Source organism: Paralichthys olivaceus, chromosome 12, assembly GCF_024713975.1.
Source record: "Paralichthys olivaceus isolate ysfri-2021 chromosome 12, ASM2471397v2, whole genome shotgun sequence".
Lineage (NCBI taxonomy): Eukaryota > Metazoa > Chordata > Actinopteri > Pleuronectiformes > Paralichthyidae > Paralichthys > Paralichthys olivaceus.
Window position 1 is genome coordinate 24,220,848 of NC_091104.1, and position 27,220 is coordinate 24,248,067.

Consider the following 27,220-nt stretch of genomic DNA (forward strand, 5'->3'; position numbering starts at 1 on the left):
ATAAGGTTTCATTTAAACAGTAACAATACAACATGCAACTCCCCCAGAGCCTCAGATCAACACATTCAAGAGCGGCCACATCTGCCCCTGGTCACAAGCAACAACCAGCTCCGAGAACAATCACAACCAGTCTGTGTCGAATGCAACAAGCATTATACTGCTACAGAATGATTACAGAGAGAACTAATAAAAGAGGATATGTGAATAACTAGAAATCATAATGTATGAAGTGCAATGCTCCCATGTAATGCACAAAGTTTACTCACTCATCTCATCCTTTGAGTCATTTTAATCACAGCAATTTAAAACCTCCAGTAAACTTGAATAATAAAATTTTTACTCAAGTGTATGTTTCAAGTATCTCATGTTTGTTGCTGACTACTAAAGTAGCCCTTTATGTAAATCTCTGTCCAGGATCAGATTTGCTGATCATTGTAAATTAAAAATGGTCAGACAGAAAAAGATTTGGGGGAAATATTATTAGATGTTTAATGTCTATGTCATATGTCAGAACAAGAGCAAGAGTGTGATTGAAACAGTGAGTTGGTTTAATTACATTTACAGTGAAATTGAATCTATTAATGAATTAAATGATGAAGACTGTTATTGAGATCAACATGAACATTGAACTCATTTATTATTAGGACTTTATCTGTCCTAAGAACCAGCACAGATACAAATTCAGAGTATGGGCCAGAAGATCATTACTGATGTCTACATCACTATTACTTTTCTATTCATTAAATGCATTACTAACTTCTTCATTCACAATCAGCAGCACGGTGTGAAGCTGATAAATCTGCAGAACGTTTTTGTTCAAGTCAACATGAATCAGAATAACAGAGGAAGGTTTCCAGCATCTTGTTGAATCAATGTCACAAAGAACTGTGACTGTTTTGACGGCAAAGGGAGGCACTACCCAGTAGAGACTGGATTCTTCACTTGTTACCCTGTGTTTATTATTGATGATTACTGTTGTCTGCAGACTTTGGAGAGACACAACTGCTCCAGTTAACTTTTACTGTCATCAAGTGTTTTCTTATTTCTGCTTGATACTTATACTTTATTTTCTTGTTTTGTGTGTGATTAAAACAAAACAGATAAGATATATAAACTGGAAGGTGACACATTTTCCTACATTGATGTGATACACAAGTAAAGTCCAGTGATCTGAACACAGCTGGAAGTTTGTATCAAGCAAGAAAATGTGTGAGGCTTTGTGTGATGACTCTGCCAATGACTATGGATTTATTGGTTCAGTTGATCATTGATAATTTGTTAACAATAAGCTTATTCAGATGATTGATGATTAAATGAGCAACTAAAAATTATTGATAATTTATTAACAAACTGATGTTACAGCACAATCTGACCACAATGGAACGGTGCATGCAAATGATACAGCATTATGACAGGCTATATCGAAAGTTAACACTTGACTAAACAAACAGGCACTAACATAAATGACAAGGTGTAGCATATGAGCTGGGGTACACACCTGCGCATTCACTCAGCTCAGGACCTCCTGGGCGAAGCTAATAGCATGCTAATTATCACATGAGCTTCTAAACAAAGTAGAATATTGACAACCAGTGTCATAATGAAACACAACATCAGGTATAAGTGATGATAACTCACAATGTCACTGACGCACACTGTTCAAACAAGGATGTTTAACAACTTTTCCGAACAGACCTGCCAGAGGAGGAAGTGAACTACTCTCTAGGTAAGTTTGCTACTAAACACGAGCTGTGTCCAGGATCAGAGTTGTCAATAGATTATTTTAATTATAATGGTCGGACAGAAAAGGACTGGTAATCAATATTGTTACATTTTTATTGTCATATGTCAGAAGATATACATGTCGTCATCAGAACGGCTGTAATCGTAGTTTTCATTCATGTTGTCTTCCTGCTCTGACACATCCTCCTTCAAATCATTATCTGCTTCCTCATCTTGGAAGATCAGATCAAGGGCGTCTTGCACAGTTTGTCTTGCTGTCCTAACCTCAGTCACTGAAATGGCAGCTCACTTGCCTTAATAATCTCATTATTAAGACCCCCAACCCCTCTTTTTAACTCAGTTAGATCAGAAAAATGTATTTTAATTTTTATATTTATTGGATTATTTTGTTCCATAGCTCATGCTTTCAGGTGCAGATCTCTTATCTGTGTCAAGTCACCTTCTGACCTCTGTTCCTTATGTAAACAATATATAATCACTCTTATGCTGTTTTACTCTTTTGCTGTTTTGAGACCCCCCCACCCTTCATTACATTAATCATTGAATCAACAGTGTGAGTGAGCTTTTGATAACGTTCCTCTGTTGTACTGACACATGGCTGTGAATGAAATGTCAGAGGAGCTGATTCTTGACAGTGTTATCTGATCAACACATACAAAAATAGAATGTCTGTCCAGAATCAGTGTGGTCTGTAATTGTAAATTTAAAAAAATGGTCTGACAGATCTGGAATGTGATTGAAAGTGAAATGGTTTATTCACATTATTAGTCTTTTAATTGAATGAATTAAATGCTATGACTGTCATAAGCAACATCACTTATATTGGTTGATTATTTGGTGATGAAAGCTTCTAGAGCTATGATCAGTCAGTAACTAGTGAGAGCAGCGGAGGAGTTTTGTCTTGAGTGCAGTGAAGTGGCTCTTAAAAGAGCCGTTGTTATCGTGAGTGGAGCAGCAGCAGTAGCAGTTTAAGCTCTCTCTCCGCGGATGCGGCGGGCCAGCTGGATGTCCTTGGGCATGATGGTCACCCTCTTGGCGTGGATGGCGCACAGGTTGGTGTCCTCGAACAGGCCGACCAGGTAAGCCTCGCTGGCCTCCTGCAGAGCCATGACAGCGGAGCTCTGGAAGCGCAGGTCGGTCTTGAAATCCTGAGCGATTTCTCTGACCAGGCGCTGGAAGGGCAGCTTGCGGATCAGCAGCTCCGTAGATTTCTGGTAGCGACGGATCTCTCTCAGAGCCACGGTACCGGGCCTGTAACGGTGAGGCTTCTTCACGCCGCCGGTGGCCGGGGCGCTCTTACGCGCAGCCTTGGTGGCCAGCTGCTTCCTGGGGGCTTTGCCTCCGGTGGATTTACGAGCGGTCTGCTTGGTTCTTGCCATTTTTAACCTTCTTTCTCTGATCGGGAGAAAAAGTGAAGTCGAGCAGCGACACTCTGCTTTTAAACGACGGAGCTTGTCGCGAAATGGTGACGCGGTTTCAGATCCCCGGGTCCTGATTGGTGAGAGGCTCCTCCTGAAGCTCAACGCCGCCGAAAGGAGCGACCCACCGCCTGAGTCCCCGCTGCTTATTGGAGAAAAAAAGTGCAGAACGACCCCCCCTGCTCCGCTGGAGTCTTCTTCTCTGGTTGGTCTGGCATGAACCGTCCCGCGCGATCCGCTGATATATAAACGAGGGTTCGAGCTGGTTGCCTCAGTTTCTCTTGACGTGTTTCAGGAAACGAATTGAAAATGTCCGGAAGAGGCAAAACAGGCGGAAAGGCCAGAGCGAAGGCAAAGACCCGCTCGTCCCGCGCTGGGCTCCAGTTCCCCGTCGGTCGTGTTCACAGGCTGCTGCGTAAAGGCAACTATGCTCAGCGCGTCGGTGCCGGCGCCCCCGTCTACCTGGCGGCTGTGCTGGAGTACCTGACCGCTGAGATCCTGGAGCTGGCTGGAAACGCTGCCCGCGACAACAAGAAGACCCGTATCATCCCCCGCCACCTGCAGCTGGCAGTCCGCAACGACGAGGAGCTCAACAAACTCCTGGGCGGAGTGACCATCGCTCAGGGCGGCGTGCTGCCCAACATCCAGGCTGTTCTGTTGCCCAAGAAGACCGAGAAGGCCGCCAAGTCTAAGTAAAGCGAAGCTGCTGGAAACTTCCAACACAAAGGCTCTTTTAAGAGCCACACACTCACCTCTGGTAAAGAGCAAGTCTCCTCATGTCCCCCACCAACTTGGAAAATACACAAGTACTGAACAAACAAGGTACAGAAATGTGTTTGTTTCTAACATAAGTTACTATATAAACCTGAGGTTGGTGGGTACCCATGGAAAATCAAACACATGCTATTATTATTGTTTCAGTACAATGATCAATGGTTGGTCTTTCTGCACACATTATTTCAAGGTGGGGGTAAAATGGTCATAGTTATTGGTGTATTGAGTCATATAAACTCAACAGGTTCCATCATTTATTAGAAAATGTTTATGATATACTGGATTGGCAGTTTTTTCTGCTGTCTAATTTGCTAAAAACCTTAGTTTTTCATATAAAAACTGTTCATTATTTGTATAAAATAATAATTAAAAAATGAGGTTCATCAAAAAACTATTTGACTAGAATATTAAATTATTCCCTTTGTGTATGATGGAGAAATCTCTGCCAGCCTGTTATTTTGTTAGCTATTGATCTATAGATCAAATAGTCTCAGACTTTAATAGCCAGTAACATATTCATATTACAAATGAAGATCCATTGTCCTCAAACACTCTGTGGATCCAGAATATGCAAACGTATGCAGTACAAGTACATATTTGTGTTGATTGTTGTGGGTTAATTAGCCTGTAAACATGGAATTGTTTTCATTCAAACACAATTTATTTACCTATTACTTTATATACAAACAATGTATAGCTCTGTCCATGGTCCTGATACCATGTGTCCAATTTATTGTTTCATATTATTCAGGCTGACTTTGTCAGACCTGGTTTGACTTTAGCTGGAAACAATAGTCAGGTTCATGTCAAAAAGGTTTATATAAAAAGTAAACAGATTATAATTTGACACAAACTTTATTTTTACATACAAATCTGAACAAAAAGTAGTCATCTTGATTTACACCTTGAGCACTGGGTGTGAATGTGACCTTTAACTGCTTCATTGGGATGAGGGTGGGGGTCACATTCCATTGCTAACCCACCTGTGTTCATGTTGTTGCACAGCCTGGAGTCAGTTTAATAAAAGATCAGGTTGTTTATTGAAATTTAAATGAAACATATGAATCAGTATGAACATAGTCTGAGGGTGAAAATTATATCACAATAAATCTCTAGTCAGGATCAGGACAGAGAGCGACAGACATAATGAGTCATTCTGTGTGGAATCAAATTAGTGTGTTGTAGCATTTTATCAAAATCAGTTCAAATCTCACCTATATCATGAATGAATCCCAAAACCAAGGCCTGGAAACAAATCGCAGCTGAACACCCCTCACCTCACCCTCTCCTTCCAAACATGAAAAAGCCTTTAATTGACATAAAAACTATTTAAATTGTCCAGTCTGGACTAATGTAAAAAAAACATGGCAGCCTCCGTAGAGAGGACCCACTTGATGTAAATATGAAGTATTTCAATATAAAGGATCTTTTCTGGAGTAAAGACAATTACAATTCATCCAATTTAGATGAAACAAAGGAGTAAAAACATCATGAGGATTATTCTACATTAAATTTCTGCCGGTAGATCCCTTTCACCTCAATCTTACACACTGGACCATTAAATAAAACACATTTTCCATTCAGAAAAATAAACCATATTTTCTTTCATGTAGTTTAGCAGGATCTGTGGGTTTTAAGAAATTAACTGTGGTCCAGTCAGCCTCCTCTTTCTGGACCGTCACATAAGAACATGATACTTTAATAGTCTGAGATGGTGAAGGTTCAATATCCATATTAGAGTTAAGGTGTTAGAGTTGTGACGTTCACGAACAAACCAAATATTTTGTCTGGCTCATTAACATGAACGATGGGAACTGAGTCGCGTTTGGTTGGGAGCCGTTCTTTTTTTTCTCTCTCCCTGAGTTCACACCTATGGTTCACAGTTGCTCACACAAGCTCCTCCACTGAGTGAGACGGAGAGAGCATGGGGAGGAGCACTTATTTCATATGCATTGCATATGAAATAAATGCAACAAGTTGTGCACGCTCCCTTCACGTGAGGGCCTCAGTAAAAAACATAGAAACAAAAAGCAAGTGCACCTGAGTCGGCAGTGCAGTGAACAGCAGCCTGAAAGAGGGGGAGGGCCGTCCGTCGTCATTCTGCAAAATGAGCCCAAGGAAAAGGAGCAGCATTTAGATGCACTTTTCGCTTGAGGCAGACAGAAAGGCTAAGTGCTATATTTGCCAGAAGTTAATTTCATTGAAATCTGGATCCACAAATAATTTGCACAGACATTTTAAAACTCAACACCCCACTGTTAAAATCTCAGAGGTGAGGAGAGAGCATGACTCTGACGATGAAGTGGAGAGTGCCAGTACTTCTGCCTCCACATCAGGCAGACGTAGGTGTTGCATGAATAACACAAGTCAAAGTAGTTTTACACACATACACACACTTTAAAAAGCGAAGTAAAGCGAAGCTGCTGGAAACCACCAACACAAAGGCTCTTTTAAGAGCCACACACTCACCTCTGGTAAAGAGCAAGTCTCCTCATGTCCTCCACCAACTTGGAAAACACACAATTACTGAACAAACAGAAATGTATTTGTTTCAAGCAGAAGTTATTATATAAACCTCAGGTTGGTGGGTACCCATGGAAAATAAAACACACCTAGGTATTATTGTTTCAGTACAATGATCCATGAAACTAAAGTTGGTACTTTGACACACATTATTTCAAGGTGGGGGTTAAATCATCATAGTGATTGAGTCCTCTATGGGTAAATGATGCAACATTAATAACTGATACAACAATTACACAGAATCCATGTCATCAATTTAAAAAAGGCCAGAACTTACAAAGTAAAACCGTATGTTTGTTTACTGTTGTTCAACATGTTACCTAAACATTTTGGGGAGGGATTAAACTCTGACCTTTGTGTGTCAGCTACACAAAGAATGTATGTGTACATGTACCTTTGTGTACGTACGACATGTTTGTGTGACTTCAACTTAACATTGGCTAACAAGGTATCCATTAAATTAGCATTGTGACACGGTGATCAAACATCAACATGAACATGTAACAGTGACACAGAAATAGTTTGTGTACGTGTGCATGTCTGTTTGTGTTTGTAACTGCAGTGAGCAATGACTGTCCATTGGATTAATTAACCCCCTCATCACTGGCTCGTATCACTCCACAACCACCATTTGGACAAAACTGTTTCACAAAGTAACTCACATCAACATGATCAGTTAAAGTTAAATAACTTGTTTTGTAGCTTACACTGACTTCAATAATCATGTTATCATTTCTAAAACTTCTATTTGAATTAAGATACTTGTTGAAAGTGAAATGATGAATTCACCTAGCATGACAATCATCACTTTGTTTTCTCTCTGGTTAGCTTACCACTCTCTCCATGTGCCTGAATCAAAGATGGAATGAGTAATGTTGACTACACTTCCTTATTTTGTGGTCACATGTTGACTTTTTTATGGTTATCTAGCTACAGGGGCTGGCTCATCTTACTCTGTTCTCCCCTACTTGTGTATTTAAATGTGTAGCTTGTTTCCACATAGACTTGAAGTGTAAAGCGGCTGCGCTCTGCTCCACAACATCCATTCAGAGAAACAAACTGTTGAAGTACAGCACCTAAACACACCTAACTGCTCTGTCCATGGTCCTGAAACAATGTGTCTAATTTAGTAGTTTAAAATTGTATTCTGAAAGTTGTGAACACACCTACACAGGGCTGTTGTCAAGGTGGAGAGAACAAGTCAGTATAGGGTTCGAGAGGTTTAGATACAAAGGTAAAGAGATTATGATTTGAAAGAAACTATTTTAAATCTGAAAAACTAAATTGCTATTGAGCAATTACATGTGAGCACTGGGTGTAAATGACTATATGTGAACACACCCAAGCAGAGTCATAGTCAAGATTTGAAAAACAATCTTCAGGTGGGAGTTACTTAGATTTACTTCCACACAAGATCTGTTGATATTTACATGAAACAAATTAACTTAGTGTTTGAATCATTAGATGAGAATAAAACAGGAGCAGCTGACCTACTGGAAAACAAAGCTTCTGACAGGACATGTAGGAGACTTCATCATGGTAGTGGACGATGTTCTGGTTCACATATTGTAGTGCAGCGCCATCTATTGGTTCCCTCGTGTTACTACATCTCATCACAGTGGCACCACTCGGAGAGCATGAGTGCTCAGTGTGAGTAAGATGCTGTGATCTCATCATCTCTCCCACATGTCTCTCGTGTCACCCCAACCAGTCGAGGCAGATGGCCACACACACTGAGTCTGGTTCTAGAAGTGTATTTCTGTTAAAGGGGAGTTTGTTCTATTCTCTCCATGTAGCATCCCCGGCTGAATGATGATCAGACTCTTCAACTGATGGACCAAAGTGTTTATTGAAGGAACCTGGTACACTTGAACGCACCGTAAGAGCTATGAAAAAAGTATAACAATAAATGTAATTATCTTCTTCATGACCTCATTGTATGATAAATTCACTCAAAATGCATTTAACTTCAGACCGGACATTAGCTGAGCTAATGCTAATTAGCGGTACCGCTAGCTCAAAACATTACATCAAGAGTATACAAAACCGTAAAAGTTACCGCGATTCGAACTACACATTAAACATGTCATGAGGTGATATGAAAACAAACCTTGTGCCCTCTATCAGCCAGGTGCTCGGTAAACAGAGTTATCTTTTCCTCATTTTCAGTAAACCCCTTGCTGTCACACTTCTAATACGCAGACGCACACTATCCACAACAACGGATGCTTTGGATACACAGCGAGGCGCTTTCAAAATAAAAGTCCCGCATTTAGCGTCTAATTTAATTAATTAAATAATAACCTGGCTTCAAAGCATATCAGGAAACTAAATGAAAACAACATGTCCTTAGAAACAATTATATAATTAATGGTCATTTACACTCCACAGTCGTCAGTGTTTCTCATTGTGAGAAACGTTGGGTTTCTCTATAATTTTGTACGGCCTCTGTAAAGTGCCCTGAGATGTTATTATTCTGTGCTATACAAATAAAATAAAATATCAATAATGTATGTGAAGAGTCTGTCAGGATCACATATCACAATCAGAAAATCTAACTGTAGAAATATATGATTTAAAGCAGATATTGTCTAATTTCTAAACAGCTCACCGGCAACTAAGTATATATATATTCTTTAAGAAGAAGACAATCTCAAGTATAATTATATTATATAAAGCTGGACATCATGTTGCACAGTGTGTGTGTGTGTGTGTGTGTGTGTGTGTGTGTGTGTGTCAGTAGTAGTCTGCTTCTCCTTCACAGTGTCTTTTAAGATGTTTATAACGACTTGATAGTATTTTGATGGTTTGACATTAAATTACTTCTTAATCTTGACATTGTAACAAATACATATTGAACATGTTTCTATCTAACTCGACTCTCTTTAGTTAAGAAGTCAGTCTCTACATATGTGTTGCCAGTGAGTGACAGTGGTGATGTTTGATGAGGAAGCAGCTCTTTGTGGATCGACGTGTGTGGCTCTTAAAAGAGCCTTTTAGCAGGATGGACATGTTTCACAGTGAGGACAGCTCACTTCTTCTTGGCTGCTGTCTTCTTCACTTTGGGTTTGGCAGCCTTCTTCGCGGGGGCTTTCTTGGCTGCAGGAGCCTTTTTCGCCACCTTCTTGGGGCTCTTGACTGCCACCTTCTTAGGGCTCTTCGCCACCTTCTTGGGGCTCTTGGCTGCTTTCTTGGCCGCTGCTGGTTTCGTCACCTTCTTCGGGGACTTTTTAGCGGCTGCTGGCTTCTTGGCTGCCGCTGCTTTGGCCTTTTTAGCCGCTACGGGTTTCTTGGCGGCGGGCTTCTTCACTTTGGGAGCAGCCTTCTTGACCGGTTTCTTCACCTTGGGCTCCACCTTCTTGTTGATCTTGAACGAGCCGGAGGCCCCGGTTCCCTTGGTCTGGACCAGAGTCCCCTTGATCACCAGGCCCTTGATGGCGGTGTTGACGCGGGACTTGTTCTTCTCCACATCGTAGCCTCCGGCAGCCAGAGCCTTCTTGAGGGCGGCCGCTGACACGCCGCTCCGCTCCTTGGACGCGGACACGGCTTCGATGATGATCTCCCTGACGCTGGGGCCGACCTTCTTTGGTTTCACAACCTTCTTCTTGGCCGCTTTGGCCGGGGCGGCGGCTGGAGCTGGAGCGACTTCTGCCATCTTTGTCTCTGAGTTTAGATCAACGAGTAACTATCGGAGTGACTGACCGGACTGATGAAGAGTCCCGATCGGGAGGCGGTACTTGAACACACCATGAGAACCGTGGAGACTCAATCCAGCCATGGCTCCTGTGTGCAGTGTGAACGCCGAGACACTTGTGTTTTCTCTTCACTGATAAACGAGTGAAACATCAGTGGGTGAGCGGTGCTGGAGGCTGACAGTGAGGAAGCAGGTAGCGGACTTGTGTGTCTTCATATTGAAGTCATGAAGAGCTCTGATGCTCTCTGCATTTTGTCGGTGGAGCCTCCAAACCTCACCCGTTCACCGCGGTGAGCAGCGCTGCTCGGCGGCTTTTCCCACTCGTTTCTCTCCTAAAATGACTTGAAAAGCACCACAGCTCCACCAACATCCGTCTCCCAGCTGCTCCACATGTTTGTTCAGAGAGACCGAGTCACAACAAGCACCTGCTGATGATCCTTTGGAAGAAAGTCAGGTTATTGTGCAGGCAGCAAACACACCGCTGATGGCCGAGGCTCATGGTGAAGTGGAGCCAGACTTTCTATCAGAGCCGTGAACGTTTCATGCTGAGGATGCTGGAGAGTCATTCTATCATTAGAGCTACATTTCATGTCCATCTGTCAAGTTTACTAAATATTCACTTTAAACTATGATCTCATTAATATTGGGCCACATTTCTCTTTCATTTAATACAAAAACTCAACAGGTTCCATCATTTATTAGAACATGTGTATGATGTACGGGAATTTGTTGTTATTCCTATTGTGCGATTTTGTAAAAACTTTTGTTCTTCATTTTAAAGATACAAGTGTTTGTATAGTATGTTCATCATTATTTATGAATAATAATCATTAAACAATGACAAAGGTTTATCAAAAACTATTGGTCTCATATATTAAATTATTCCCTTTGTGTGTTTCAGATACATTTCTGTCAAGCTGTCAGTTTGATAGCTATTGATCTATAGATCAAATAGTCTCAGACTTTTATAGCCAGTAACATATTCATATTACAAATGAAGACCTCAGTCTCAACAAACACTCTGTGTATCCAGAATATACACACGTGTGCAGTCTGAGTTTGTGTAGATTGCTGTGGGTAAATTAGCCTGTAAACATGGATTTTTATCCATTTAAACATACTTCATTTACCTAGTACTTTACAAACAAACAATATAAAACAAGTGTTTTCCATGATATCTACAATAAAACAAGATCAATATCCCTCATCCCTCCTCTCACCCCATCCAAGCTCATAGCAAAACTACAACAACCGTGTTTTGTTCATCTCAGTTTTAAACTCATGACACAAAGGTAGGAAAGCAAAGACACAGTTGAAAAGATAACAATAAATCTGCCTGCTGTGTGGTCAAGACCAAACAATATTTCCAAGCTTTATTAGTAGATGACTTCTACTTTTCTACTCATTGTGTGTATTTCTAACTTGTAATTACTCCTTCCACTGTATTTGTTTCATGACACTATTATCTTATAAATGTGACTCTTGTACTTTACTCTTCCATTAGCAGGAGCTGCAGATGTTAACATTTAAATCAAGTGTAGTGTGCAGTCTGGGTTAAAGTCAAGTTTTGACCAAGGTGTTTACATCATAGTGAGCAACAACTCAAACCTATGACTAACTGGAAGACACAGGAATAGACTTATGTGTCATTTTTGTTGTATATTATTTCCAACCTTGGCAATGGCCCTGCATCGATGTGTTCACACACTTGGAGATACAATCAAAAGCACATTTCACAAAGGCTACACATTTTCAGAGTATGATTTTAAACTACTAAATTAAACACATTGTTTCAGGGACATGGACAAAGACAAACAGTTACATTGTCAATTGGTCCTATTCATTGTGAGATTGTTATGTATTTGTTCTCATTTTAACCCTCCTATTGTCCTTGGGGTCATTTTGACAGTATTACATGTTTAACATCTCTAATTTATATTAAAAAAAAAAGGTAACTTCATTTTTTGGCTTCACATTTGATTCATGATTTATTTTCAATGACCTGGATGCATAGTGTACACCCAGGACCCAGGCTGTTTTAGATGTGTAGAACAAAATATTTGAAGTATCAATGTTTTACACATATTTATATTGGTTGTTTAGATGATATCGAGGTCACCATAACATCTACTTTTCTAATCATTAAAACTCTTCCCTCTGCTTTGGAGCCTAATCTACCGACCATAACTGTCGTGTGAGAACCACTGATGGTTCATCAGACATGGGGAGACATGCAGAGCAGCTTTCTGAACCATTTCCCTCGGTGCTCTATGTGCTTTGTGTTATACTTCTCTAACCAGTCCTAATGTAACTCTTATCTTTAACCAAGCTTGTTACAGACTCTATTCCTACTTGACGGGAACGTGCTACAGTTCTACTGTTCCACAAAACTGGTCAAGTGTCAGACCTTAATATCTACAGTCCTACATCCAACCTCTGCTCCTGTGGGGGCGCTAGTGCACCATAGACTTTATTATCAGCGGACCCACAGAGGAGGAATACGTCCACCTCTGTCTTCTACCACGTCCTCATGCAGCCTATGAATAGCTGTGATTCCCGCGGATCACACTATTGACTAGATCTCATCTGACTGAAGAGAAATGTCTGGACGAGGAAAGGGAGGAAAAGGTCTCGGTAAAGGAGGCGCAAAGCGTCACCGCAAAGTTCTCCGTGATAACATCCAGGGAATCACCAAGCCCGCCATCCGCCGCCTGGCTCGCCGTGGCGGAGTGAAGCGTATCTCCGGTCTGATCTACGAGGAGACCCGCGGCGTGTTGAAGGTTTTCCTGGAGAATGTCATCCGCGATGCTGTCACCTACACCGAGCACGCCAAGAGGAAGACCGTGACCGCCATGGACGTGGTGTATGCTCTGAAGAGACAGGGCCGCACTCTGTACGGCTTCGGTGGATAAACTCACTTTCAACAGCTCAACAACACAACGGCTCTTTTAAGAGCCACACACTGAGTCAATGAGAGCTCACATCCTCTGCTCAACACTCATCACTAGTTCTTCCAGAGAACAACAATCAATCAGGGTCTGATCACTGATGAAAATATGATCAACCATATATAAACCAGGTTAGCACAAGAATGAAAACAATTTGCTTCATTTTCTCTCTGTAGTTAGTTTCAACCCAACATGTATAACAACACAACATTCATATCCACATTTACACCTTAACTCTAATATGGATATTGAACCTTCACTATTTCAGATTGGTAAAGTATCATGTTCTTATGTGACTGTCCAGAAAGAGGATGCAGACTGGACCACAGTCATATGATGGGTGGTGGAGTGGAACTTGATTAATTTGTTAAAACCCACAGATCCTGCTGTACTACATGAAAGAAAATGTTTCCTTTTTCTGAATCGAAAACGTTTTTTATTTAAACACCTGTATTCCTCGTTGACTTCATGGCTCCTTCCCAGCATTAACTTTTCTATAAGAACACTCTGCACTCAAGAGGGATGTGTTGTTCCTCCCCAACAATGCTAGGGCATGTCTTTCTAACCTAGATGCTGTTTGAATAGTAGTAACAAGTAAAAGTATCAATACTTATCAATGTCCTGACTTTCAATGTGTGAAATATCAAATGTTTTTCATTAGCAGACTCATCACAAAATATGTTTTCTTGACACAAACTTCCAGCAGTGGGAAAATGTGTCAATTTCAAGTTTCTGTCTCTCATCATATATTTATTGTCATGCCCATTCACACTGTTAATCACTGAATTCACTCCTTGTGATCTGATTTGTGGAAAAATACTGCAACAAGAAAACATTCCTGTAAAGTGGCTATTTGAGTGTTGGTGCACATGTTGTTGGAGTCAGGACAGTTTGTCTCCATAGAGAAAGTGTGTGGCTCTTAAAAGAGCCGTTGGTTTGATGTCATGTCTCCAGAGTGGTTTACTTGGAGCTGGTGTACTTGGTCACGGCCTTAGTGCCCTCAGACACGGCGTGTTTAGCCAGCTCACCGGGCAGCAGCAGGCGGACGGCGGTCTGAATCTCCCTGGAGGTGATGGTGGAGCGCTTGTTGTAATGAGCCAGACGAGAGGCCTCACCGGCGATGCGCTCGAAGATGTCGCTCACGAAGGAGTTCATGATGCCCATGGCCTTGGAGGAGATCCCAGTGTCGGGGTGGACCTGCTTCAGCACCTTGTACACGTAGATGGCGTAGCTCTCCTTCCTGCTCTTTCTCCTCTTCTTTCCGCCCTTACCGGGGGCCTTCGTCACCGCTTTCTTGGAGCCCTTCTTGGGCGCGGACTTCGCTGGTTCAGGCATCGTCACGATATTATTCGATCAAATGAATGAAGTCGTCAGTGAACAGGCTGTATTTGAACACAACGCATGTAAAATAGCTGTGCTGTTCCCTCTCTGTGATTGGCTGAATGTTAATCATCAGTGAAACAGCAGTGGGCGTGTCTCCATGTCCAGAGTCCATTATTCTGCTGCTGACAGAGGTTGAACTGTAAAGATGAACTGGAACATTTGGGGGGTTAAGAAATGCATGATGTCTGAAACTATATATGTTCTTATTATTGATGTTAGTATCACATTAGTATCATTTCAAACTATCTGAACTAAAGCGACCTGATAAAGACATCATGTCTATTATCTCAAAGAAGACTAATAGAAATGTGTTCTTGTTGCAGTCATTCCTAACAACTGACTGAATCATTTAGTATTTCTGCATAATACACTCTGTGTGAATGGACATAAACTTGAAGGCGACACATTTTCCCACATTCCTGTGATACACAAGTAAAGTCCAGTGATCTGAACACTGCTGGAAGTTTGTATCAAGAGGCTTTGTGTGATGAGTCTGCTAATGACGATGGATTTATTGGTTCTGTTGATAGAACAGAATTGAATAGAATGCTTTTAATGCCATCACACAATGAAGCATTGCAAAATTACAGCAGCTACCACTGAAAGGAGCATTTAGTAAAAAAATGAATAAATATAACAATAAAAATGAACATGTTTACAGGAAAAACATGTTAAAACTATACAAAATACTGCAAAAAGAGGAAGTTGTGGTTGAATAGTATAACAATTCATTTTTGAGTTCAGTGTTCTGACATCCCTTGGATAGAAGCGGTTCCTCAGTCTATTGGTTCTGCATTTTAATGACATGAGCAACTTCCCAGACGGCATCCGGTTAAACAATCCATGGCCATGTGTAAAGAGTCCCTGGAGACTCTCAATCAATCAATCAATCAATCAATCAAATGTATTCATATAGCATGGTATCACAACAAACAGTTGTCTCATGGAGCTGCACAAAAGTCCAAGATCTTAAAAAAGACTAAATTCAACTTGTTCCACACAGAGCAAGCATGAGCCAAAGTGGGCAGGCAAAACTCCCAGGTGAAAGAAATCTCTGGCAGAACCGGGCTCGGTCTGGACGGCCTCTGCCAGGACCGCTTGGGGTGAGTGGAGAAAAAAGAAATAGGGTAAAAAAAAGGTCGGGTCGGATTCACAGTCTCAGGTCATGGGCTTGAATGCAGCCCGGGAATCTCCACGTGGACGTTGGCATGGTCTTCCAAGGGCGTGTCGGTCCCCCTGGGCACTCCTGCCTCCCTCATGGTCCAACATGCAGAGCAGGTGGACCCATGGCTCCAAAGGTTAAAGGTCCTCAGGTGAAAATGCTGGTGGTTGCGTGACCCTCATGTCAGCCCTGCTACTGACCGGCGACCTCCACTAGGTCCATCCCTCATCAGGACCCGAGCCAGGACGGGCTCCAGAGAGCCAAACAGCATGAACTAAGGAGTGGAGGAGAAGACCCAAGGCAGAGAGAGAAGAAGAGAGTAGGTGCTGGTTTCTGGTGCCTGATGGGTGATCCCCCAGCAGTCTAGGCCTATAGCAGTATAACTATTGATGACTATGGCTCAGGGTTGAGCTAAAAGCTTTATCAAATAAGAAGGCACACAGACTGAGTGCTCCTCTCCACTCACTCGCAGAGTATTGGGTGATATGATATAAGTTTTTCCAGCGTTGCAGAGATCCCAGTGCCTGCCCAATCAATTTCAGCGTGTCTTTCAGGAAACTCTCTCTCTCTATCTCTTTCCTTCTGTCTTTCTCTTTCCATCTCACTCTGGCCAGAGAGCCAGGCGGAGTGCACAGCCAGAGCCTGTGTGCTGCTCTCTGGGCCCCATCAAGTTCCCCCACACGCTTTTCTCTGTGATGAAGATGAATAAAAACCCACACAGGAGTTGTCTCAGATTCAAAGATCCAAAGATTCAAAGATTTTTATTGTCAAATACACAAGAGAACACACGTTTCCCTGTGAATTTAAATTATTGTGCTGTCCTTTCTGGAATACCAGCCGACCAAAATTTACATTAGAATACAATATTTACATAAAATACAATAAGGATATGAACATGTTACAAGTAAGGCAGAAACAAGGTGAATGAGGTGAATAAGGTGAGGATTGTGCAAAACTGAGCAGTGCAAATTGAACAGTAACAGTGAAAAATTAAATAAAATGTATATAATATCAATTTAAACAGTACAAATGGAATACTTTATGTTAAAGTGCAGACCAGTGTTGCAGTTTGTGAGGTAGGTTGTAGACTCCTGTCAGCTGTTTAGGAGTCTAATGGCAGTGGGGAAGAAAGAGTTTTTGAGTGTGGTTGTCCTACATTTAACACTTCTATACTTCCTGCCTGAGTGTAGAAGTGTGAACAGTCCATGTTGAGGGTGGGTGGGGTCTTTAAGAATGGAGGCAGCTCTCCTTTGAACCCTGCGGTGGTTAATGCTCTGCAGAGAGGGCAGTGAGGTCTTGATGATTTTGTTCTGCTGTCCTCACCACTCTCTGCAGGCGTTTGCGGTCCATAGTAGATGTGCTGCCGTACCACACAGTGATGCAGCTGGTCAATATGCTCCCGATGATGCAGCTGTAGAAGTTGCTTCAGTGATGCACACCCTCACTACATCTTGAGGGTTTCCACAGCAAAGAATCTAACTCCAAACATTAATGAACTGGCAGCCTAGAACAGATGCCAAACATCTGGCTCTGGCACATGTAAATAAAAGAATCAGAATCAGAATCAGAATCAGAATCAGAATTCTTTTATTTGCCAAGTATGTTTGCACATACAGGAAATTGCCTTGGTGTCATTGGTGCACTACTTATGTACATAAAACAACAATATAAAAAACAACAATATGTAAGAAATTGAATAAAATAAAATAAAATAGAATAAAATAAAATAAAATAAAATAAAATAAAATAAAATAAAATAAAATAAAATAAAATAAAGAATATACATATATACATTAACAGATTCACAGGGTTATGGGCACGTGCTGTGCGAAGGTGCAGAGATTGGTGATAGTGCCAGTAGTATATAAGTAATAAATTATAAATTATGTGCAGGTGGTGGGGTGTGGTGGGGTAGAGTCAGTGCGGTGCAGAGTCAGTGTGATGCAGGGGGCTTGTTTGTGAGCCCCACTGCCACGGGGAAAAAACTGTTCAGATGGCGAGAGGTTTTAGTCCTGATGGCCCGAAACCTTTTACCGGAGGGAAGTCTCTGGAACAGGTGGTGACCGGGATGTGAAGGATCAGCAATGATCTTGCCTGCTCTCCTACTGGTCCTGGAGTGGAACAGGTCTAGGAGGGCCGGCAGGTCACAGCCGATGACCTTCTCAGCTGACCTTATGATCCGCTGCAGTCTGCCCTTGTCCTTGGCAGTGGAGGCAGCGAACCAGACGGTGATTGATGAGGTGAGGATGGACTCAATGATGGCTGTGTAGAATTCAACCATCACTTTCTGCGGCATGTTGAATTTCCTCAGTTGCCGCAGGAAGAACATCCTCTGCTGGGCCTTCTTGGTGACGGAGGTGATGTTCTCCGCCCACCTCAAGTCCTGTGCAATGATGGTCCCCAGGAATCTGAAGGACTCCACTGTTTTAACTGGGGAGTTGCACAGGCTGAGGGGGGCAGTTTGGGCTGGGCTCCTCCTGAAGTCTACTACCATCTCTACAGTTTTCAAAGCGTTCAGCTCCAGGTGGTTCTGGCTGCACCAGGAAGCCAGGCTGTTAACTTCCTCTCTGTAGGCGGCTTCGTCCCCATTGGTGATTAATCCGATGAGGGTCGTGTCGTCTGCAAACTTCAGGAGTTTGACAGAGGGATGGCTGGAGGTGCAGTTGTTGGTGTAGAGGGAGAACAGTAGAGGGGAGAGCACACAACCTTGTGGGGCTCCAGTGCTGATGGTCCGGGACTCAGAGACAAGCTTGCCCAGCCTCACGCGCTGCTTCCTGTCAGTCAGGAAGTTAGAGATCCACCTACAGGTGGGCTCAGGCACGCTCAGCTGTGTCAGCTTGTCACGGAGAAGAGCTGGGGCGATGGTGTTGAATGCGGAGCTGAAGTCCACAAACAGGATAAAAGAAGAATGTAGTCGACCTAAATATGTTTTATTTTGCAATTTATCCAATATCCTGTCTATCCTTGTGGCGGTGGGGTATGGTTAGGGCGCCAACTGCTGGACAACAGGGAGGAGTGGCTCAGCCGGTGCAGAATCAGGTGATCAGGCAATCAATAAGAGCATGCTGGTAACCTGGTTTTGCTCTCTCTCTTGTAGTAGGCTGGCATCCCGAGACCGGAGCAGCAAGCAGAAGTGTGTGGATGTGTGTGTGTGGGTTGAGAGACCCGAGTAAATATATGTGTGTGGTTGCCAGAATAGGCAACCGAAATAAAGACATTGCAAACGCCATTCTCTCCTCCTGTACTTTACCGGAGTGGGCCGAGTAATCCCACAATCCTGTTTAATAAATGTTGACCCTGATGACACAACAGTCATCAGCCTCATCAGGGACAGTGATGAGTCTGTGTACAGATGGAAGGTTGAACAGCTGGTCCTCTGGTGTGGTCAGAACAACCTGGAGCTGAACAATCTCAAAACTGTGGAGATGATGCTGGACTTCAAGAGGAACCCCCCCACACTGCCCCCTCACCATCCTCAACAGCACTGTGTCTGCTGTGGAGACCTTCAGGTTTCAGTGATCCACAATCTCGCAGGACCAAAAGCTAAAGTGGGCCTCCAACATCGACACCTTCACCAGAAGGCCCAGTTGAGGATGAACTTCCTTTGCCAGCTCAGGAAGTTCAACCTGCCTCTGGATATATACTATATACACATACATATTCACCTACCTCATGTATATAAAGTGTCTATAAAGCGCCCCCACAGGACTTTGGATGTAGGACGGTAGATATTAAGGTTTCATTTAAACAGTAACAATAAGAGAATCAGCTGTAGGTTCTGAAGTCATATCAGATGAAAGACCAGAGGAGAGGAAGTGTTGATGACAAGCTTCGAAAATTGAGAATCTGTCTGTAATTTCACCAGGTGCTTGTCTGACTTGTTGTGGGGGTGTGATGAGTATGAGTTTTTTAAAGAAAGCCATGGTGTTCCAAACGTTAATGTTTGCAGGTACACAATGTTGACTGGTCACCTGTTCCTGAACAATGCAAGATACATGCAACTCCCCCAGAGCCTCAGATCAACACATTCAAGAGCGGCCACATCTGCCCCTGGACACAAGCAACAACCAGCTGCCAGAACAATCACAACCAGTCTGTGTTGAATGCAACAAGCATTATACTGCTACAGAATGATTACAGAGAGAAATAATAAAAGAGGATATGTGAATAACTAGAAATCAAATTGTTTGCATGCAAATGATACAGCATTATGACAGGCTATATTGAAAGTTAACATTTGACTAAACAAACAGGCACTAACATAAATGACAAGGTGTAGCATATGAGCTGGGGTACACACCTGCACATTCACTCAGCTCAGGACCTCCTGGGTGAAGCTAATAGCATGCTAATTATCACACGAGCTTCTAAACAAAGTATTATATTGACAACCAGTGTCATAATGAAACACATCAGGTATAAGTGATGATAACTCACAATGTCATTGATGCACACTGTTCAAACAAGGATGTTTTACAACTTTGCTGAACAGACCTGCCAGAGGAGGAAGTGAACTACTCTCTAGGTAAGTTTGCTACTAAACACGAGCTGTGTCCAGGATCAGTGTTGTCAATAGATTATTTTAATTATAATGGTCGGACAGAAGAGGACTGGTAAAAAATATTGTTACATTTTTAATGTCATATGTCAGAAGATATAAATGTCGTCATCAGAATGGCTGTAATTGTAGTTTTCCTTCATGTTGTCTTCCTGCTCTGACACATCCTCCTTCAAATCACTATCTGCTTCCTCATCTTGGAAGATCAGATCAAGGGCGTCTTGCACAGTTTGTCTTGCTGTCCTAACCTCAGTCACTGAAATGGCAGCTCACTTACATTAATAATCTCATTATATAGACCCCCAACCCCTCTTTTTAACTCTGTTAGTTCAGAAACATGTATTTCAATTTAGATATGTATTGGATTATTTTGTTCCATAGCTCATGCTTTCAGGTGCAGATCTCTTATCTGTGTCAATTCACCTTCTGACCTCTGTCCCTTATGTAAACAATATATAATCACTCTTATGCTGTTTTACTCTTTCGCTGTTTCGAGACCCCCCCACCCTTCATTACAGTAATCATTGAATCAACAGTGTGAGTGAAGTTTTGATAACGTTCCTCTGTTGTACTGACACATGGCTGTGAATGAAATGTCACAGGAGCTGATTCTTGACAGATGTTGACAGTGTCATCTGATCAACACATACAAAAATAGAATGTATGTCCAGAATCAGTGTGGTCTGTAATTATAAATTTAAAAATGGTCTGACAGATCTAGAGTGTGATTGAAAGTGAAATGGTTTATTCATATTATTAGTCTTTTAATTTAATGAATTAAATGCTATGACTGTCATGAGCAACATCACTGATATTTGTTGATTATGTGTTGATGAAAGCTTCTAGAGCTATGATCAGTCAGTAACTAGTGAGAGCAGCTGAGGAGTTTTGTCTTGAGTGCAGTGAAGTGGCTCTTAAAAGAGCCGTTGTTATCGTCAGTGGAGCAGCAGTAGCAGTTTAAGCTCTCTCTCCGCGGATGCGGCGGGCCAGCTGGATGTCCTTGGGCATGATGGTCACCCTCTTGGCGTGGATGGCGCACAGGTTGGTGTCCTCGAACAGGCCGACCAGGTAAGCCTCGCTGGCCTCCTGCAGAGCCATGACAGCGGAGCTCTGGAAGCGCAGGTCGGTCTTGAAATCCTGGGCGATTTCTCTGACCAGGCGCTGGAAGGGCAGCTTGCGGATCAGCAGCTCCGTAGATTTCTGGTAGCGACGGATCTCTCTCAGAGCCACGGTACCGGGCCTGTAACGGTGAGGCTTCTTCACGCCGCCGGTGGCCGGGGCGCTTTTACGCGCAGCCTTGGTGGCCAGCTGCTTCCTGGGGGCTTTGCCTCCGGTGGATTTACGAGCGGTCTGCTTGGTTCTTGCCATTGTATGTGTTCTCTCTCTGATCGGGAGAAAAAGTGAAGTAGAGCAGCGACACTCTGATTTTAAACGACGGAGCTTGTTGCGAAATGGTGACGCAGTTTCAGATCCCCGGGTCCTGATTGGTGAGAGGCTCCTCCTGAAGCTCAGCGCCGCCGAAAGGAGCGACCCACCGCCCGAGTCCCCGCTGCTTATTGGAGAAAAAAGTGTAGAACGACCCCCCCCCTGCTCCGCTGGAGTCTTCTTCTCTGGTTGGTCTGGCATGATCCGTCCCGCGCGATCCGCTGATATATAATCGAGGGTTCGAGCTGGTTACCGCAGTTTCTCTTAACGTGTTTCAGGAAACAAATTGAAAATGTCTGGAAGAGGCAAAACAGGCGGAAAGGCCAGAGCGAAGGCAAAGACCCGCTCGTCCCGCGCTGGGCTCCAGTTCCCCGTCGGTCGTGTTCACAGGCTGCTGCGCAAAGGCAACTATGCTCAGCGCGTCGGTGCCGGCGCCCCCGTCTACCTGGCGGCTGTGCTGGAGTACCTGACCGCTGAGATCCTGGAGCTGGCTGGAAACGCCGCCCGCGACAACAAGAAGACCCGTATCATCCCCCGCCACCTGCAGCTGGCCGTCCGCAACGACGAGGAGCTCAACAAACTCCTGGGCGGAGTGACCATCGCTCAGGGCGGCGTGCTGCCCAACATCCAGGCTGTTCTGTTGCCCAAGAAGACCGAGAAGGCCGCCAAGTCCAAGTAAAGCGAAGCTGCTGGAAACCACCAACACAAAGGCTCTTTTAAGAGCCACACACTCACCTCTGGTAAAGAGCAAGTCTCCTCATGTCCCCCACCAACTTGTACAATACACAATTACTGAACAAACACGGTACATATGTTATACCTCAGGTTGTTGGGTACCCATAGCAAATAAACGACTTGTGATTATTGTTTCAGGACAATGATCCATTCAAAACAAAAAAAAAAAAAAAGTCATTTGACAAATTATTTCAAGTTGTGGGTTAAATGATCATAGTGATGGGTAAATTGAGTCCTCTATGGGTAAATGGTGCCACATTAATAACTGATACAACATATATATTCCATCAATTTAACAAAGGCAAAAACTCTTAAGTAAAACCATGTTTGTTTACTGTTGTTCAACATGTTTCTCAAACATTTTAGTAAGGGTTTAATTATGACCTCTTTGTGTTAGAAACAGAAAGAATGTATGTATACATGTACTTTTGTGTAGTTAAAAAATGTTGTCGAACATGACATTAGCCAACAAGGTATCCATTAAATACACATTTTAACACATACATATACTTTTACAGTTTGTATGTGTGTAAGAAATCTGTGAGCAATGACTCAATTGCTCAATTTATCCCACATCCACCATTTTCACAAAACTGGTTCACACAGTAACTCAGATCAACAGTTATTTTGAGGTTATGAACATGATGAATTCACTTTGCATGACTGACTGGTTCATCTTACTCTGTTCTCCCCTACGTGTGTATTTAAATGTGTAGCCTGTTTCCACAGAGACTTGAAGTGTAAAGCGGCTGCGCTCTGCTCCACAACATCCATTCAGAGAAACAAACTGTTGAAGTACAGCACCTAAACACAACTTACTGCTCTGTCCATGGTCCTGAAACAATGTGTCTAATTTGGTAGTTTAAAATTATATTCTGAAAGTTAGTAGCCTTCGTCAGACGTGGTTTTAACGTGAGCTCCAACTGTGTAAACAAGCCTACACAGGGCTGTTGTCAAGGTGGAGAAAACAAGTCAGGATAGGGTTGGAGAGGTTTGTGAATGAGCTCCACCAAGTTAGATATTTAACGTTATGTAAAGTTGTTCAGCTCGCCAAACTATTTGGTTTGACTACGTTACTGTGAGTAACTTCAGTAATAATGTTTTATTAGATTATTGGTTCAGAAATAACGTTAGTGCAGATGCTGCAGTGTGAAACTTGTTGAGCTGGACTTTATTTATGAATGAACACTTTACCTACCAGGTATAGACCTGTTTTCATAACTTGCTAACAATTAAAGCAAATTATTGCACATGATGCATTACATTATATATCCAATACTTTTAATGTGAAAGAACTCCATACTGCACATTCATTGTCTTTGTAGTACACTGTTTAATCCCAAACCATATTCAAATACATTGTTGAATATCCACAGAATATAAGGACACAGACTTTGTTTGAAAGTTACACTTATCTCTGCAATAATGCCATACCTTTATGTTTCCTGTCATTTTATTAGGGACGGACAACCTGAGGAACACAGCTGTGCTGACCGTGTTCTGTCTCTTAAGGCAAAAAAGAAAAGACAACACTTTGTATCTAAAGTTTATCAAATCATATAGAAATTGACTCCATATTATTATCATGTGGACCAGAACTGTTTACAACAGTGGTGTGCGGAGATTATAATCACATTGCACTGAGTCTAATTCACTGTGAATTCTATAACAGGCTAAAAAAAAGAGGTTGTAATAGTAATGGCGGTTATACAAGTCTTCATCACATGCAACTTACACATGCAGCTTATTAATATTAACTCATTAACATTACAATTAAGTGACAAAACACAAGCCTTTAATAAAAGTAGTTAACTTGCTTCAAACTGTTCATTAGACGTGTTAAATAAACGGTAAGTTACCACAATAACATCAAAAAGCACTTGAGGCTTGTAAGTATATGTAGTGTGATAATGATAATAGATACATCAATAGGTTTTCTTGTTGTAAAGTTTCAGGGTAACTTACCTCTGCTCGGTTCGATGTTACGACTTCGACCATCCCAGCAACAACACCGCAGCGCTAGCCGGTTAGCAGTCGCGGGTAGCATTTAGCCTAGCTCATAGCCTGAGCTAACCAGGTAACGATAAGCTCTGTGGGAGTGGCTCAGTTGTGAGTCTTCACTCGGCCCACCTAGCGTCCACTCGCGCGCCTCCTCTTTGCCCATTTATGGGTTAGCCAGGAACTAGGAGGAGTCAGGCCCCGGCAAGATGGCGCTGGGTGAAACGCCCACTGCGAGCCTCATTTTCGCTCTTCAGAAACCAACGGGTGACGTCACGGACACTACGCCCATCTTTATATACAGTCTCTGGTTTTAACGTGAGCTCCAAGTGTGTGAACACACCTACACAGGGCTGTTGTCAAGGTGGAGAGAACAAGTCAGGATAGGGTTCGAGAGGTTTAGATACAAAGGTAAAGAGATGATGATTTGAAAGAAACTCTTTTAAATCTGAAAAACTAAATTGCTATTGAGCAATTACATGTGAGCACTGGGTGTAAATGACTATATGTGGACACACCCAAGCAGAGTCATAGTCAAGATTTGAAAAACAATCTTCAGGTGGGAGTTACTTAGATTTACTTCCACACAAGATCTGTTGATATTTACATGAAACAAATTAACTTAGTGTTTGAATCATTAGATGAGAATAAAACAGGAGCAGCTGACCTACTGGAAAACAAAGCTTCTGACAGGACATGTAGGAGACTTCATCATGGTAGTGGACGGTGTTCTGGTTCACAGATTTGGAGGACAGCGCCATCTCTTGGAAACCGGATGTTACTACATATTCTCATGTGGATATCGTCAATTCTAAGCAGCTCAAAGTCAATAACTGACTCATTCTTATGCGTTTACTAAGATAAATATACAGTAAGACAATAAATATGTTTCTACACAACCAAATATGACAAATTAATACTTGTTAAGAAGAAAATCTAAATTATAAATGTATGATGTAAAGCTGAAATCGATGCACATGATGTTGCCCAGTGTGTGTGTGTGTGTGTGTGTGTGTGTCAGTAGTAGCCTGCTTCTCCTTCAGTGTCTAAAGATATTTTAAATGTGTTTGTATTTGACATTAAATAACTTGACATTGTAACAAATAAATATTGAACATGTTTCTATCTAACTCGACTCTCTTTAGTTAAGAAGTCAGTCTCTACATATGTGTTGCCAGTGAGTGACAGTGGTGATGTTTGATGAGGAAGCAGCTCTTTGTGGATCGACGTGTGTGGCTCTTAAAAGAGCCTTTTAGCAGGATGAACATGTTTCACAGTGAGGACAGCTCACTTCTTCTTGGCTGCTGTCTTCTTCACTTTGGGTTTGGCAGCCTTCTTCGCGGGGGCTTTCTTGGCTGCAGGAGCCTTTTTCGCCACCTTCTTGGGGCTCTTGACTGCCACCTTCTTAGGGCTCTTCGCCACCTTCTTGGGGCTCTTGGCTGCTTTCTTGGCCGCTGCTGGTTTCGTCACCTTCTTCGGGGACTTTTTAGCGGCTGCTGGCTTCTTGGCTGCCGCTGCTTTGGCCTTTTTAGCCGCTAGGGGTTTCTTGGCGGCGGGCTTCTTCACTTTGAGAGCAGCCTTCTTGACCGGCTTCTTCACCTTGGGCTCCACCTTCTTGTTGATCTTGAACGAGCCGGAGGCCCCGGTTCCCTTGGTCTGGACCAGGGTCCCCTTGATCACCAGGCCCTTGATGGCGGTGTTGACGCGGGACTTGTTCTTCTCCACATCGTAGCCTCCGGCAGCCAGAGCCTTCTTGAGGGCGGCCGCTGACACGCCGCTCCGCTCCTTGGACGCGGACACGGCTTCGATGATGATCTCCCTGACGCTGGGGCCGACCTTCTTCTTGGCCGCTTTGGCCGGGGCGGCGGCTGGAGCGACTTCTGCCATCTTTGTCTCTGAGTTTAGATCAACGAGGAACTATCGGAGTGAGTGACCGGACTGATGGAGAGTCCCGATCGGGAGGCGGTACTTGAACACACCATGAGAACCGTGGAGACTCAATCCAGCCGTGGCTCCTGTGTGCAGTGTGAACGCCGAGACACTTGTATTTTCTCTTCACTGATAAACGAGTGAAACATCAGTGGGTGAGCGGTGCTGGAGGCTGACAGTGAGGAAGCAGGTAGCGGACTTGTGTGTCTTCATATTGAAGTCATGAAGAGCTCTGATGCTCTCTGCATTTTGTCGGTGGAGCCTCCAAACCTCACCCGTTCACCGCGGTGAGCAGCGCTGCTCGGCGGCTTTTCCCACTCGTTTCTCTCCTAAAATGACTTGAAAAGCACCACAGCTCCACCAACATCCGTCTCCCAGCTGCTCCACATGTTTGTTCAGAGAGACCGAGTCAAAACAAGCACCTGCTGATGATCCTTTGGAAGAAAGTCAGGTTATTGTGCAGGCAGCAAACACACCGCTGATGGCCGAGGCTCATGGTGAAGTGGAGCCAGACTTTCTATCAGAGCCGTGAACGTTTCATGCTGAGGATGCTGGAGAGTCATTCTATCATTAGAGCTACATTTCATGTCCATCTGTCAAGTTTACTAAATATTAACTTCAAACTATGATCACATTAATATTGGGCCACATTTCTCTTTCATTTAATACAAAAATTCAACAGGTTCCATCATTTATTAGAAAATGTGTATGATGTACGGGAATTTGTTTTTATTCCTATTGTGCGATTTCATAAAAACTTTTGTTCTTCATTTTAAAGATACAAGTGTTTGTATAGTATGTTCATCATTATTTATGAAAAATAATCATTAAACAATGACAAAGGTTTATCAAAAACTATTTGTCTCATATATTAAATTATTCCATTTGTGTGTTTCAGATACATTTCTGTCAAGCTGTCAGTTTGATAGC

At 42.8% G+C, this 27,220-nt stretch overlaps 7 protein-coding genes and 1 long non-coding RNA gene across 8 annotated transcripts; 2 read left to right on the forward strand and 6 right to left on the reverse strand.

Moving 5' to 3' along the window:
• Positions 1–2,573: 2,573 nt before the first annotated feature.
• Positions 2,574–3,268, reverse strand: LOC138412465 (histone H3). The gene has a single exon (XM_069536403.1). It carries the CDS (start codon positions 3,120–3,122, stop codon positions 2,712–2,714), a length of 411 nt encoding a protein of 136 aa, XP_069392504.1. The 5' UTR covers positions 3,123–3,268; the 3' UTR covers positions 2,574–2,711.
• Positions 3,269–3,455: 187 nt separating this feature from the next.
• Positions 3,456–3,986, forward strand: LOC138412472 (histone H2A). The gene has a single exon (XM_069536411.1). It carries the CDS (start codon positions 3,471–3,473, stop codon positions 3,855–3,857), a length of 387 nt encoding a protein of 128 aa, XP_069392512.1. The 5' UTR covers positions 3,456–3,470; the 3' UTR covers positions 3,858–3,986.
• A 4,302-nt stretch (positions 3,987–8,288) lies between these two features.
• On the reverse strand, positions 8,289–8,676 carry LOC138412473 (uncharacterized). The gene is made up of 2 exons (XR_011244835.1): positions 8,569–8,676; positions 8,289–8,344 (listed from the first exon to the last, which is right to left on the reverse strand). It is a non-coding gene; the product is annotated as an uncharacterized lncRNA (long non-coding RNA).
• Positions 8,677–9,431: 755 nt separating this feature from the next.
• LOC138412464 (histone H1-like) lies at positions 9,432–10,243 on the reverse strand. Its single transcript, XM_069536402.1, has one exon. The coding sequence runs from the start codon at positions 10,111–10,113 to the stop codon at positions 9,490–9,492; it is 624 nt and encodes a 207-aa protein (XP_069392503.1). The 5' UTR covers positions 10,114–10,243; the 3' UTR covers positions 9,432–9,489.
• Positions 10,244–13,681: 3,438 nt separating this feature from the next.
• LOC138412256 (histone H2B) lies at positions 13,682–14,457 on the reverse strand. Its single transcript, XM_069535727.1, has one exon. The coding sequence runs from the start codon at positions 14,433–14,435 to the stop codon at positions 14,061–14,063; it is 375 nt and encodes a 124-aa protein (XP_069391828.1). The 5' UTR covers positions 14,436–14,457; the 3' UTR covers positions 13,682–14,060.
• A 6,488-nt stretch (positions 14,458–20,945) lies between these two features.
• Positions 20,946–21,604, reverse strand: LOC138412281 (histone H3). Its single transcript, XM_069535817.1, has one exon. It carries the CDS (start codon positions 21,569–21,571, stop codon positions 21,161–21,163), a length of 411 nt encoding a protein of 136 aa, XP_069391918.1. The 5' UTR covers positions 21,572–21,604; the 3' UTR covers positions 20,946–21,160.
• A 310-nt stretch (positions 21,605–21,914) lies between these two features.
• On the forward strand, positions 21,915–22,383 carry LOC138412380 (histone H2A). Its single transcript, XM_069536128.1, has one exon. The coding sequence runs from the start codon at positions 21,921–21,923 to the stop codon at positions 22,305–22,307; it is 387 nt and encodes a 128-aa protein (XP_069392229.1). The 5' UTR covers positions 21,915–21,920; the 3' UTR covers positions 22,308–22,383.
• A 3,209-nt stretch (positions 22,384–25,592) lies between these two features.
• LOC138412244 (histone H1-like) lies at positions 25,593–26,599 on the reverse strand. The gene has a single exon (XM_069535695.1). It carries the CDS (start codon positions 26,246–26,248, stop codon positions 25,649–25,651), a length of 600 nt encoding a protein of 199 aa, XP_069391796.1. The 5' UTR covers positions 26,249–26,599; the 3' UTR covers positions 25,593–25,648.
• Positions 26,600–27,220: the final 621 nt, after the last annotated feature.